At 49.0% G+C, this 12,402-nt stretch overlaps 5 protein-coding genes across 5 annotated transcripts; 1 reads left to right on the forward strand and 4 right to left on the reverse strand.

The window, feature by feature from the left end:
* Nucleotides 1–142: 142 nt before the first annotated feature.
* Nucleotides 143–1,380, forward strand: N7520_002576 (putative mitochondrial translation release factor (RF-1); the record flags this gene model as incomplete). Its single annotated transcript, XM_057136511.1, has 2 exons — nucleotides 143–307; nucleotides 370–1,380. Coding segments are annotated over 2 exons (1,176 nt in total), but the record flags the coding sequence as incomplete, so codon positions are not given.
* Nucleotides 1,381–1,475: 95 nt separating this feature from the next.
* N7520_002577 (putative mitochondrial tricarboxylate transporter (Ctp)) lies at nucleotides 1,476–2,755 on the reverse strand (the record flags this gene model as incomplete). Its single annotated transcript, XM_057136512.1, has 8 exons — nucleotides 1,476–1,533; nucleotides 1,585–1,770; nucleotides 1,828–2,085; nucleotides 2,158–2,305; nucleotides 2,361–2,492; nucleotides 2,541–2,561; nucleotides 2,613–2,667; nucleotides 2,723–2,755. The coding sequence occupies 8 exons, from the start codon at nucleotides 2,753–2,755 to the stop codon at nucleotides 1,476–1,478; spliced, it is 891 nt and encodes a 296-aa protein (XP_056999198.1).
* A 1,002-nt stretch (nucleotides 2,756–3,757) lies between these two features.
* On the reverse strand, nucleotides 3,758–5,408 carry dhh1 (DExD/H-box ATP-dependent RNA helicase DHH1; the record flags this gene model as incomplete). Its single annotated transcript, XM_057136513.1, has 3 exons — nucleotides 3,758–5,170; nucleotides 5,226–5,298; nucleotides 5,365–5,408. The coding sequence occupies 3 exons, from the start codon at nucleotides 5,406–5,408 to the stop codon at nucleotides 3,758–3,760; spliced, it is 1,530 nt and encodes a 509-aa protein (XP_056999199.1).
* Nucleotides 5,409–6,165: 757 nt separating this feature from the next.
* Nucleotides 6,166–10,227, reverse strand: N7520_002579 (DNA repair protein SMC6; the record flags this gene model as incomplete). The annotated part of the gene is made up of 12 exons (XM_057136514.1): nucleotides 6,166–6,306; nucleotides 6,368–6,416; nucleotides 6,473–6,615; nucleotides 6,668–6,826; nucleotides 6,880–6,982; nucleotides 7,030–7,692; nucleotides 7,758–8,023; nucleotides 8,086–8,179; nucleotides 8,238–8,797; nucleotides 8,867–9,094; nucleotides 9,149–10,075; nucleotides 10,129–10,227. 12 exons carry the CDS (start codon nucleotides 10,225–10,227, stop codon nucleotides 6,166–6,168), a joined length of 3,432 nt encoding a protein of 1,143 aa, XP_056999200.1.
* A 409-nt stretch (nucleotides 10,228–10,636) lies between these two features.
* N7520_002580 (M20 family dipeptidase) lies at nucleotides 10,637–12,380 on the reverse strand (the record flags this gene model as incomplete). Its single annotated transcript, XM_057136515.1, has 5 exons — nucleotides 10,637–10,820; nucleotides 10,895–12,012; nucleotides 12,072–12,139; nucleotides 12,246–12,277; nucleotides 12,349–12,380. The coding sequence occupies 5 exons, from the start codon at nucleotides 12,378–12,380 to the stop codon at nucleotides 10,637–10,639; spliced, it is 1,434 nt and encodes a 477-aa protein (XP_056999201.1).
* Between the last annotated feature and the right edge of the window lie 22 nt (nucleotides 12,381–12,402).

Below are 12,402 nucleotides of genomic sequence, written 5' to 3' on the forward strand. Positions count from 1 at the left end.
TCTTCCTCAAGAATGCTACGATGCGGTCGAATTTTAAGGCCACGATTTGGTCCAAGTCAATCATTAAGAAGAGCGCATTCTGGCATGTCTTTGCCTTTTCCCTGACCTGTGACTTGAAACGCTAACATGCCTCAAAACAGACTCCGGTTTGTCTCCAGTATTGCTAACTCGAGCCCGATTACTGGCCTCCGAACATGCGAAACTCACGGATCGACTGGTGGAGTCATTTGATGCAAAAGTCGCGAAGCGAGCTGGGGAGCTGGCACCAGTTGCCTCCGTCTTGAAAGAATGGGACAATGCCAACGATGTAGGTGATACAAACCCCTTCCACTATTCCTACCACCAATTAACCGCGGGGGAGATAAATAGTCCATTCTTGAATTGAAATCCCTACTAGAGGATCGTCAAACAGATGAGGAATTGCGCTCCCTCGCGACGGAGGATCTGGATATCACCAATGATGCTTTGCCTGCCATATCAGACCGATTGAAGAAGTCACTGATTCCTCGTCATCCATTTGCAGCACTTCCGTGCCTGATTGAGATCCGGCCTGGTGCGGGAGGCGATGAAGCAGGTCTTTTCGCGTATGAGATGCTACGCATGTATCTTTCTTTCTGTTCCCGTCGAGGGCTCCGGCCCACGATCCTAAAACAGGACGTGGAGGATGGCCCATCAGAGGATCGGCTGACCGAGGCAGTCATTGAAATTGAAGCCGAAGGCGCATACGATATTCTGCGAACGGAATCCGGGGTCCATCGCGTGCAAAGAGTACCAGCCACAGAGACCAAAGGCCGTACTCATACCAGTGCTGTTAGCGTCATGGTTTTGCCGAGTTTCCCAGAAACTGGGAGTAGCATAGACAATGCTTTGAACTTTGAAGACCCGACCAGCGATTACTATATTGATCCTCAGGAAGTGCGCATAGAGAAAATGCGAGCTGGAGGTGCAGGTGGACAACATGTTAATAAGACCGAATCGGCGATCCGGCTGACCCATTTCCCCACGGGTACCGTGGTCTCCATGCAAGATGAGCGGTCTCAACAGGCCAACCGACGGAAAGCCTGGCAGGTCCTGCGGGCCAAGATCGCCGAAGCCCGTCAAGAGGCCCGAGAGCAGGAGCTGGTTGAGCTTCGACGAGGTGTTTTGGGTGGAGTGGCTCGGATGGGCCGAGGCGACAAGATCCGGACCTACAATTTTGGCCAGAGCCGCTGTACAGATCATCGTTGTGGTACGACTATTCACAACCTGGATTCTGTTTTGGATGGAGGCGATGGCTTGGAAACAGTCATGGAGAACGTGCGTACTTGGATGGCAGACCGTGAAGTCGAGGCGATGGTGGCAGAAGATCTGGCCAAAAACAAGGAAAAAGAGAAGAAATAGAGAGATCTATTCATTGTACAATAACCATATGTATATACCACGTTCTAATGTAAATCGCAAAAGAATAACAAGCAAACTCCTGTTGATTTATCCGTTCAGATATACTTTCGATCAGGGTCAACGAGATCCATCATCTCTATGGACTTTTCATACCTGTTAAGATGGGATTAGTATGACGTTCGAATCAAGTTGATAGGGACGTACATGGTAAACACAATACCACCGCTCAGAATCAATCGCGCCAGTCGAGGGACAGCGCCAGACCAGAGGGTGAAGAAGCCTTCATTTTTGAAGATGCTGGCAGCACAAGCGAAGCTATTCTTGTAATTCTTACTAGCCTCGATTGACTGCATTCTTGTCTTGACGGTATCCAGAGGTTGAGTTACGTAACTGGCACAGGCTGTTAGGAGAGAAAGTGGTAGATGGAAATGGGAGATTAATACGTACACAGTGATAATACCGGCAATGCCTCCAATTGCAAAGGTACTCAGGGTTCCTAACTTCTCCCCCGGAGCCACGTAGCCCTCTGCAAATTGCTTCAAAGTGGTATAGGCCGTGAATCGTGTCGCCGAGTTGGCAGCTTGCCGTGCTGTAGTAGGCACAAAGCCTTGGAAGAAGCCCCGAATACCTCTTTCTTGCCAAATGATCCGGCTTCCGTGGAGAAAGCCACGCATGCGGGGCTTTGCCGCCTTTCGATCGTCAATCCTAAAGAACCACACACATCAGTCATCGGGTCTATTTGTGGTCGCGCCACGAAAGAGAGAAGGAAATACCCACAACTGTGTCTTGATACTCTCAAATGGAGTGACCGCCAGAAGGGACTCGGTGAAGCCTGCACCAAAACCAGCCACAACCGTTCGTGGTCCCGAAATCTTGCCATTTTCATCCTGAAGGGTCGCCTTGATGGCGTCGAATGCAACGAAACCTGCCAGTTACCAATTGTCAGAGAGGGGGAGTAGTTGAGGAAACCTGGAACGTACGGATTCCAGCCTTCAGAGAATTGCCGATAATGAGAGTGGTGCACCCGGCGTACCACTGCGAGCCGAATTTCGGCCAGGGCAATTTCTGGCCATCGGGGAGGCGGCGGTTGAGCTGGGTGCGGGTCTTTGCAACTGAGGTTTAATTAGCTTTGAAGGGAGAGAAGGGACACGGATCTATACACTCAGCTGGATATGTGATTGCTGCAAAAAGTTAATTTTCGTTTTGTGACACATGAGGGTGGAATTCCATACCGATCTCCACGGCTCCAGCCGTGGAGCCCGCAAGGATGGAGCGCAGGACGCTAGGCTATGGACGTCATTAGTATTCGAATTTTGGTCAAGAATAGAAAGATAGGACAAACCTTGGCCTTTGTATCCTTAGTCGCTGTAGCCATTGCGGGTGGAAGTGGATTGAAGGTTGGGGATCTGGGTGGTGGTATGTACTACGTTCGACCCGTAGATGTCATACGGTATCCCGCAGCCCCACTATACGCAATTTAGTCCGACTACGGAGTACGAGATACAAGTTATATTGGACAAAACGCTCAGAGGGATTTGTTTATCATTTTCACTAGATGCTCAAGAGTATCCGTCATCTAATTCACCTCTGATACTTTTTTTTTTTTAGTTTTTGTTTGGTTTTTTTCCCTTTTCATTTCGATATACCTTTAGTCGACACTTGGTGGGAAACTCAACCACCCAAAGTCCATATGCTATATGGATCAGATATGATATCGAGGTTAAAACCTGTAGTTTGCGAAGCCAATGTGTCTAGGCAGATCAAAGGAGAGAGGGCGAGAGAAAAATACACATATTTGAGGAGCGAGGTGGTGTGCGTTGCGTTGCTGTGTCGTGTAGTAGAGTAGAAAATGTGGTTTTCGACAGTCGAGATAGTCGAGACAGGGTAGTAAAAAGAGCATCAGTCCGGGGAAAGTCGTGCACCTCCATCAAACCCAGAACGCCAAATTCGATCGAAAGATCATGGAGAACGCCGATCGTGCAAAACCCATCGAAAACAAAACCATGGCGGTCGAGCGTAGTATGTACACTTTCACCGCAGAAAGTCAGGGCTATCAAGAATCGCCGGGACCGGAAAATGCACTCTCAGACTCAACTCAATTCAACCACAAGGCGATGAATTCAGGTAGAAGCGTAAGAACTGAGCGAGGGATTTATGATACAAAAGTCGCACCAGTATCGTATCGTCGTGACGAAGGAACACAAGTTCTGTGACGGCGAGGGAGGAAGAAGTGGCCCGAGGACAAAAACAGAAATCCGTTGGGAACGCGAGAAAAGGGGAACAGAATAACAGAGACGAGGTAGCGAAGGTGGGCAAATAAGGAGGGGGAGGGAGGAGATATCATGCAAGTGACCCGAGTTCAAGGCGGGGCAGAATTTCAGGAGACAGGGGCTTGCGGGTTAGTTCCAACCTGCCCAGGGGTGAGAATTGCCTTGTTGGCATCATTGGGGCCACGTCGTGGACCCTGTCCACGACCACCGCCACGGTAAGAGCCCCGACCACGGTTATAGTACTGCCCACCATTCGGGTGTTGATGGTGATGGTTCTGGCGACGAGGTTGGCGATCCCCATTGCCGGGATGCGATCCCGCAATTGGGGGCTGAGGGGGGCCCGAAATGGGCCGAGGAATGTTCTCCGGCGAGTCATAGACATAAAGCTTCTTGTCGATATTCTGAGGAATAGGTTGGATCTCGGTGCCTAGTTCCTGCTCGATCTTGTATAGATTGAATCGATCCTCCCAATTGATGAGATTGATTGCGAGACCCAAATGACCAAAGCGACCAGAACGGCCGATACGGTGCAGATATGTCTCTGCATTCTTCGGGAAGTCGAAGTTGATCACAACATTGACGGCTTGGATGTCAATACCACGGGTCAGAAGATCCGAACAGACTAGGTTACGACACACGCCATTGCGGAAATCATGGAAGACCCGATTACGGTGTTGCTGAAGCATGCGAGCATGTGAATAAAAGCAGGAGTAACCCAACTCGGTAATCTTCTTTGCTAAGAGCTCCACACGGTTGGTTGAGTTGCAGAAGATGATAGACTGATTGATCTGGAGTTTTGAAAACAGAGTGTTCAGGCAGTGTACTTTTTGCTTTTCCTCAACAAAAGCGTAATACTGCGTAATACCTCGCAGGGTGAGCTCATCCATGAGATTGATCTCGTAAGGGTTGCGCATATGCTTGTCCTTGAATGCCTTGACGATGAGCGGGAAAGTGGCACTGAAGAGCATGACCTGACGATCCTTGGGATGGAAGGACATAAGTTGCTCAATAACTGGCGTAAACTCAGGAGAAAGGAGCTTGTCTGCTTCATCCATCACGAAGGTTGGACATTCAGACAAATCGGCCACGCCTTTGCTGGCCAGGTCTAGCACTCTGCCGGGAGTACCAACCAAGATGTGAACAGGGTCATTGAGTCGAATAATATCATCCATAAGACCTGTTCCACCAGTGGTTACCATAACGTTAATCCCAAGGTGTTTGCCCAGTGTCTTGCAGACCTGAGAGGTTTGAAGCGCCAGCTCTCGTGTGGGGACTAGAATCAAGGCTTGGGTTTTAGTGCTCTTGGGGTTGATGCGTTCAAGAGTGGGGATAACGAAGGCGGCTGTTTTTCCCGTGCCGTTCTTGGCTCGCGCCAAAATGTCTCGGCCAGTGAGAGCGACTGGAATAGTTTCTTCTTGAATGGGAGAGGGCTTTTCAAACCCAGCTTCAAAGATTCCCATCATAAGCTCCCGCTTAATGTAAAAGTCCTCGAATTCGAGGCCCTTGGTTTTAGTGACATCCTGGAGGGCAAGTTAGTGCTGATCTAGATCCTGGAGCAAACAGGGATGAACAAACCTCTGTCTGTGGCCGAGTATCCTTAGGTGGAAGTTTCAGTGAATCCTGGAGTCTCGCTTCTGTGTTTCCATCACTGGCGGCAAAGTTAGAATGGCGCGAGAAAACAATGAAGAAAAATTCGAAAGGATTCTTCGTTCACCTGAGCTTGGTATTGTGAAGTTGGGAGGCAAGGGCGTCGGCCATGGTGGTAAATGGGTATCAAGGTAAATGATGAAACGGCCGTCGAAAGATCAAATAGAAGGCCAACAGACGGCAAGAAACAAGTAGAAGCAAGTTTCAATAATTTCCGTGATGCGACTGAAGCTTAGGTGTTGGCGTGGGTAGAATCTTGTCGCTTCCCGTTGTTGGTGTGAAAATGGGAGTTTGTCAACCCAAATCAAAGATTCCAGAAAAGTGATGGACGTTTCCTTGTTCGAGATTTTCTAAGAACCCAACTGAAAAAGAGGTCGAAGTGAGTTCAGATGTGGGGGTTGGAGGTCCCGCGGACAATCAGAGAGGGGGATTTAGAGATGAGGAAAAGTCAAATCGGATGCCCAATGGGTGGTGGTGAAAGATTAGATCAAATGGTGACCTTTCGGGCAGAAAATGTGACAGGAGTAAGTGTATCGAGGGGATGGGAGTGCAGCAAATGAAAGGGATTGGAGACGGAAGAAGTTGAAGTTAAGTGGGAAAGACAACGGCCTGGTCCCGCAGAGCCACGTGACTATCAAATTTGTAGCTAAACAATGTTAAGTAGAATATGCTACAAGAAACACGTTATGCAGATACTTGACTCGAAGCCATGAAATTACTATCAATACATACAAGGTTTTTAAAATAGGCCAAAAGCAAAAGAGGAAGAAAACGCAAAAGCCAAAATAAATTCAAATGAGATTTAGGGGTATCAGAAAGCAGGAACAAAACAAAATAGGAGATAGTCCCTCAAAATGACTTGTTTCCCTTAGAAGGACAGTGTGGTTTGGCCACGCTCCGGTTCAGCGAGCTCTTTCACCCGAACATCAGGGGCGATGGTGATATCCGTTTTACTTCCCGGGGTGATCAGGATAAACTGTCGCCCAACTGAACGCCGGGCAGCCATCATCTAGTCGGGAGGTTAGTACACGGCTCAGGCAAAAACAAGGGACCAGAAAAAGGGAACATACGAGCATGTCGATGGACATTTTGCGGTTGACGTGATCCATATACACGTCACTGTTGAATAGGGGTAAGTAAACATACGTAGCATGAACATAGAAAGGGTGACAAACAATTCATCCAGGCAGCGGATCGGGGATCCCATGGCTTCCCAGAGGGCGAGCAGCAGACAGACTTGTGAGAAAGATTTCTCACCACCAGAGAGAGTCTTGGCACCGCGGCCGGTGCTATCATCCTTCGTGATGTCGGGCTCAACCTGGAGAAATGAATTAGCTTCAGAATACCATGCGTAAGTATTAGATACGCACTTGAAGATCCAAACTCTTCTTGTCATGGAAAGTAAGTAGTCGACCCCGGAAGCTTCTTTCGCTCAACAGATAGGTAAACTGGGCCTTTGCCCGAGAGGTGATATGGGCGCGGAACAGCTCCCATCGGTTCTTCCGATGGTGGAGGGTGCTCTTCAATTGCTAGGAACCGGTCAGTAATGACTTTCCAAATATGATGGGACGTCGGCCTGTACTTCTGCTAGTGTGATATGCTCTTCAACTTGTTTCATTGCGTGTACATAAGCAGCTTCGGCGCGAGCAGCTTCTGCTGCGATTTCATCCCGCGAGCCACCCAGGCTGACAACGATTAGCAAACGAAAAAAGAACAGATAGAAAAGACGCACTGTTGATGGTAGCGTTGCAGATCGTTCTGCAGCTTGTGGAGCTTTTGATCAAGACTGTCGGCGGTTTCGCCTTCGCCGACCGAAACCCTCGTGGATACCAAGCTAGCCTTCTCAATGTAGGAGAGTACTCGCTCCACAAGCTCTTCCCGCTTCTGATAGATTTTATCTCTATCTTCTTTGAACCTTTCGATGGTTTCGATGGCAGTACTTTTCTCACGAAGAATATCTGTCCGACGGTCCATCACACGCTTCCGCTCACTTTCCGCAACGTTGCGCTCCTTCTCCAGATTATTGATCACGGTTTTCTGAGCCGATAGTTCTCGTCGGATCGCCTTGAGGTTTTGCATTAAAGCTTCCATGGCCTTCTTGCTGTCATCGAAAGACCCTTCATTGACTTGTTTGTCATTTTTCGCATCCTGCAGATTAGTCCGTAGGGTATCTATGCGCCCACCATCTTCCTCAATGTTCGCTTGATCCAGAGCACCTTTGAGAGCCTCATACTCATCTTCCATCCTTTGCATGGTCAAGTTCAATTCGACCTTCATTGTCTTGTGTCGATCAAGTGCTTGTTTGCAGGTCTGGACATAGGAACTAGCTGAATCGAGATCTTGCTTCAGATCATTCAACTGACGCTTAATATCCTGTACGACTTCTTCTTGGGCCCTGGTATACGACAACTGAAATTTAGCCAAAAGGACATTTGATAGGGCCAAGGAAGAGGTGTGTACCTGATTCGCAAGGCCGCGTCTGATTTCATCCGGGGGCTACCAGAGAACATCGCAACTGGAGCCTGGTTAGGATCGCCCGATCGATTGTATGAAAGATGGAGCCCTCTGCGTCTATCCCTTGCATCGATGCAGTAACATCTTTTGACATTTCTTGGTCTTTCTCCGTCAAAAAGCACAGTGGATGCCTCTTCCAGGCTTTCAATCAATAGCATTTGCTCTACCGCATGATTAATGATGAGCTGTCGCCGGACCATTGGGTGTTCAATCTATGCGAATATGTTATCAACTCATCACAGACAGCACTTTCCGCTACAAGGATGCTTCTTACCTCCAGTGACCTCAGAGCTGTGTCGTATTGAGGGTCAGGCTCAAGAGCAGACGTGTCGATATCAGCCCCACTTCCAATCAAAATTGGACACTGGCTAAACGAGTGTCAAAGTCAATGCAACGGCACAGAGCGTAGAGACCATTGCGACTCACCACTTCACTTTTTCCATGATCTCAGACAGCTTTTTCTGATCACTTTTCGATGACACAATGAAACTGTTGAGAGTATTGGTTAAGGCAGTCTCCAGGATGGACGACCATTTGGGCTTGAGCAAGGTGACATAATCGCCGGCGGGACCGATGGGAGGTGTGGTCCATGAGCTCTCTGTACGTATGGCCTGTATGAGAGCCGGCATTTTTTCATGGAACCGATTCCGTACTTGGCCATTCTCTTTGCGGAGATTCTGCAAGCGATCGTTTGCTTCGTTGTGATCTTTTTCTTTGGCCTCATAGGCCTCCTTTGCCACTTCATGCTTATTTTCAGCCAGCCGACGTTCTTCTAGCAAGCCCCGTTCAGCTTCAACGTGGGCTTCGAGTTCCAGGCGAGCAGTAGTTGCACGAGCCGCAGCCTGCTCACACTCTTCCTGCTTACGAGCATACCCTCCATTGCTCGCCTCAGCCAAGCGTTGGCTTTCGGCATCGATTTCCTTCTGCGCCTTGGCAATTCTATTTTCTGCTCCTTGAATGTAATCTCTGATCACTCCTTGTTGGATCTGCTAGGAGTTAGAAAGGTTGGAATTTTGATACAGAGGGTTGAGATAAATTGGTAACAAGTTGCATACCTGAAGGTCCGATCGATCCTTCATTTCGTCAGCAAGCCTTTTCTCGATGTTCTCTCCTTGATCCCGTGCCGCCTGGAATGCTCTGTCGGCTTGTAACGCATGATCTGCAGCGTTGTCATGTTCAGCGTCAACTTCTTGAAACCTGTCATCATAGCTCCTGAGATTGGCATTTGCACTAGCGATTTGCTCGTCCCATTTGGCGAGCTCATCGCTCAGAGAGTCTCGAGTCTGCTGCATGTTAAACAATGACAAAGGCAACGAAAAAGATGACAGCACACTCACCCGTTCTTGTTCCTCGACCTGAGCCCAGGCCATCTGGTTGCGCAGATGTCTGATACGTTCCCGCAGGGAATCGTGCTGGTCCGATAGCTCTAACTTCTTCCTTGCGGCATCCCTGCGGTCTTCCAACATCTTAATATCTTCGCTTGTACTCCGGATTTTCTCTTCCATCTGGTCGACAGACTCTTCAATCAAACGGTAATCATTGTCCAACTGCTCCAGCTGCACGCCTTTAACGAAGAATTTGTATTTCTCTGTTGCGCTAGACGTGCTCAGAAACTGGCGAGCCAAGTCTTGAGATAGCACATTCATAGGATTGTCGATCTGTAGAGAAAAGTAGTCGGTGATTGAATCAAGCTCTGCTTTTTTAGTCGAAATGATATGGCCGTTTTCAGCTTTGATTTTGAATCCACTGGATCCGCTCCTGTTGAAATGGCGTTCGACAATGATGGACTTTCCAAAAACCTCAGGTCGGTATGCGCCATCGCCCTGGTTTTTGATCCGCACGATAATATTGGCATTATCCTTGCCTGCCTTGATGAAAGTCTTGAGGCTCTGCCCGCGGTTGGTTGCGGACGCTTTGCCACCCAAGCAGAGCGTCAGTGCCGTTAAGATTGCACTTTTACCGCTGCCATTCTTGCCGACAATAAAATTGATAAGTGGACCCAAGTCCACCGAAAAGTGATTGTGACACATGAAATTGTAGCAATCGACACGTTCCAGAATTCCGTGCTCCGACGGTATGTTTTCTTCATTGAGAATTTTGGCATACTTCTGCTGGATGATCTGGGTCTGGTGAAGTTCTAACTCTTCGTCATTCATCATCGCATCCTCGGCCAGAGAGGAAGAGCGGGAGGAATGGGGACTCGTTTCTGGATCGCTCTCGTCATTTCGCTCGGGTGGTGTGTTCGATGTGCGAGGTCGTTTTCTCTGCCCTTTTTGTTAGTGCGGCCAATCATTGCAACTGACGGCCAAACACTTACTGAATGAGAGGGAGAGGCCGATCCAGCACTTTCCAATCCGCTATCACTCTGATCTTCATCCGAGTCCAAAGACTCCTGCGCACGTTTGATGGAAGGCATTGTAAGGGAGAAGAAATTTGTAGCTAGGGGAATTTGATTGGAAGAGTATTAGGATATGGAGTAAAAATGGCGATTTCTCGCAACAGTGGTGGGCGCATAAAGAGCCAAACAGTCAAAGAAATGGCTAAATCAAAGAAACCCGCGTCACGCGCTCTTTCGCGTTCACGGAGCTGAGTCAGCGGGTGTATCCCCGTTAAGTTTTAACTAAGTTGCGCAATCGTAAACTACTAGTTACTAAGTACTTTAACTACAAATGCATACTTGACTATTTGTATAACTGTTTAAGAGACGATTTTAAATTAATTGAATAAAGGATTCAGCTACCGCTATTGATTAGACATATCTACCGTGTTGCGTAAATCATTTGGGATTTCCATTTATCCACTTTCGACATCGGCATCAAAATCATTTATGCCTTGACAGGCTCCTCTGCCACGTAGTGCAAGTAAGCACCCAGCAGCTTGGTTCCCTCGATGTAGTTACGACGGTCCAGCTTCTCATTGATCGAGTGGGCAGCATCGGTCGAGCTTCCCATGGGCAGAAGCAGCACATTCTTTCCAGTGGCCTGCTCAAAGGTCAAGGTCACGGGAATGCTGTCAAGTAAAAATTCAAGTCAGTTTCATTTTGTAGATTTGGGACCATATTTGGGGATCTGAAATTGACGTACCTTCCACCTTCACGAGTCATATCCGGTGCAACTCCAAAGACCTGCTCCACGGCCTTGCTGGCGGCGCTGAAGTTCCAGTGCTTCGGGCTGGCAACCCACCACTTGCCGTCGTGCTGCAGCCACACATCCATCTTATTCTTGCTATTGAGCTTGGCAAACTCCGCTTTGATGTGGTCGAAGACCAGCTTGTTGACGTCGGCGCTTTCCATGTTCGGCACGGTCCGAATGGAGAACTTGCCAATCACCTTGGCAGGGATGACGGTCTTCGCCCCTGGGGCGGAATAAGCGCCCTCGATACCGTGGATGGACAGGGAAGGGAACCTCCAACGGGCCATCAGGGTTCGTTCCTTGGTCGGATGAATGCCAGTCTCACTTCCCAGCGATTCGTGGAGGTTGTCCATAGTGTAGCTAATGTTCCCGTACAGCGAATTCTCCTCCTCGGTTACGGGCGCCACCAGATCCATGAGTCCGGGAATGAGAATGTTGCCTTGCGCATCCACCAGCTTCGACAAAACGTTCACCATGTCGGTCATGGGCTCGTGAGCAGAGCCACCGAAAACACCACTGTGAAGATCTTGAGCAGGGCCCGAGATGCTGACAGAGTAGTAATTGCATCCGCGCAGACCATATGTCAGACAGGGCTTTTCGGTACCCAGCCAGTAGTTATCGGAGATACAGACCGCATCAGTATCCTTGAAGAATTGTTTGGCCTCGGCTTGAATGAAGTCATCCAGACCTTCGGAGCCGTACTCCTCCATACCCTCGAAGCAGCAGAGCAGGTTGACAGGTAGCTCTACGCCGGCCTTACGGTGAGCCTCAATGACGTTGAGCCAGCCGAGTACCGGACCCTTGTCATCTGTGGAACCACGACCATACATCCGACCCTTATCATCGATGGTCAGCTCGAAAGGCTCAGTGGCCCAGCCATCCTCCTTCAGCGCGGGTTGCACATCATAGTGGCCATAGACAAGAATGGTACGCTTGTTCTTGTCGTTACCGTACCGCGCAATGACGACAGGAGGAAGGTCGAGATGCTCTTTGCCAGGCTGCTTGCCCAGTGGCCGTTGGTGAACCTCGGCACCCAAGGCCTCTAGCTCGGTAGCCAAAAATTGGGCCATCTTCGATACCGATCAGTTCATGTAGAATTACCAAGTGAGGGGGGCTATAACCAACTCACCCGAAACACATCCTTTCGGTTCTCATCTTGAGCCGAAACCGAGGGGATTGCAACAGCCTTCCGCAGACCTGTCGGGATCGTTAGTCATACAATTTATCAACACCTGATGCTGTGACAAAGGAGGAGAAAAAATCACCCTCCCAGCCACGAAGCATGAATGATCCAACTACGCACGATCAATGAAGCTCTCTGCCGAAGCGTCAACCCTAATGAGGACGAGTACGTTAAAATCTGGCGTTCCTTTTCATGGGAGACCTTTGAGAAGCAGAAAACATACTGCTTAAAGAAGGGCTCCAACTGTGGTGCCATTTTGGAGTCACTGATGTATCCG

This window comes from Penicillium odoratum (assembly GCF_028828045.1).
Source record: "Penicillium odoratum strain IBT 22623 chromosome Unknown utg000002l_segment0_segment0, whole genome shotgun sequence".
NCBI lineage: Eukaryota > Fungi > Ascomycota > Eurotiomycetes > Eurotiales > Aspergillaceae > Penicillium > Penicillium odoratum.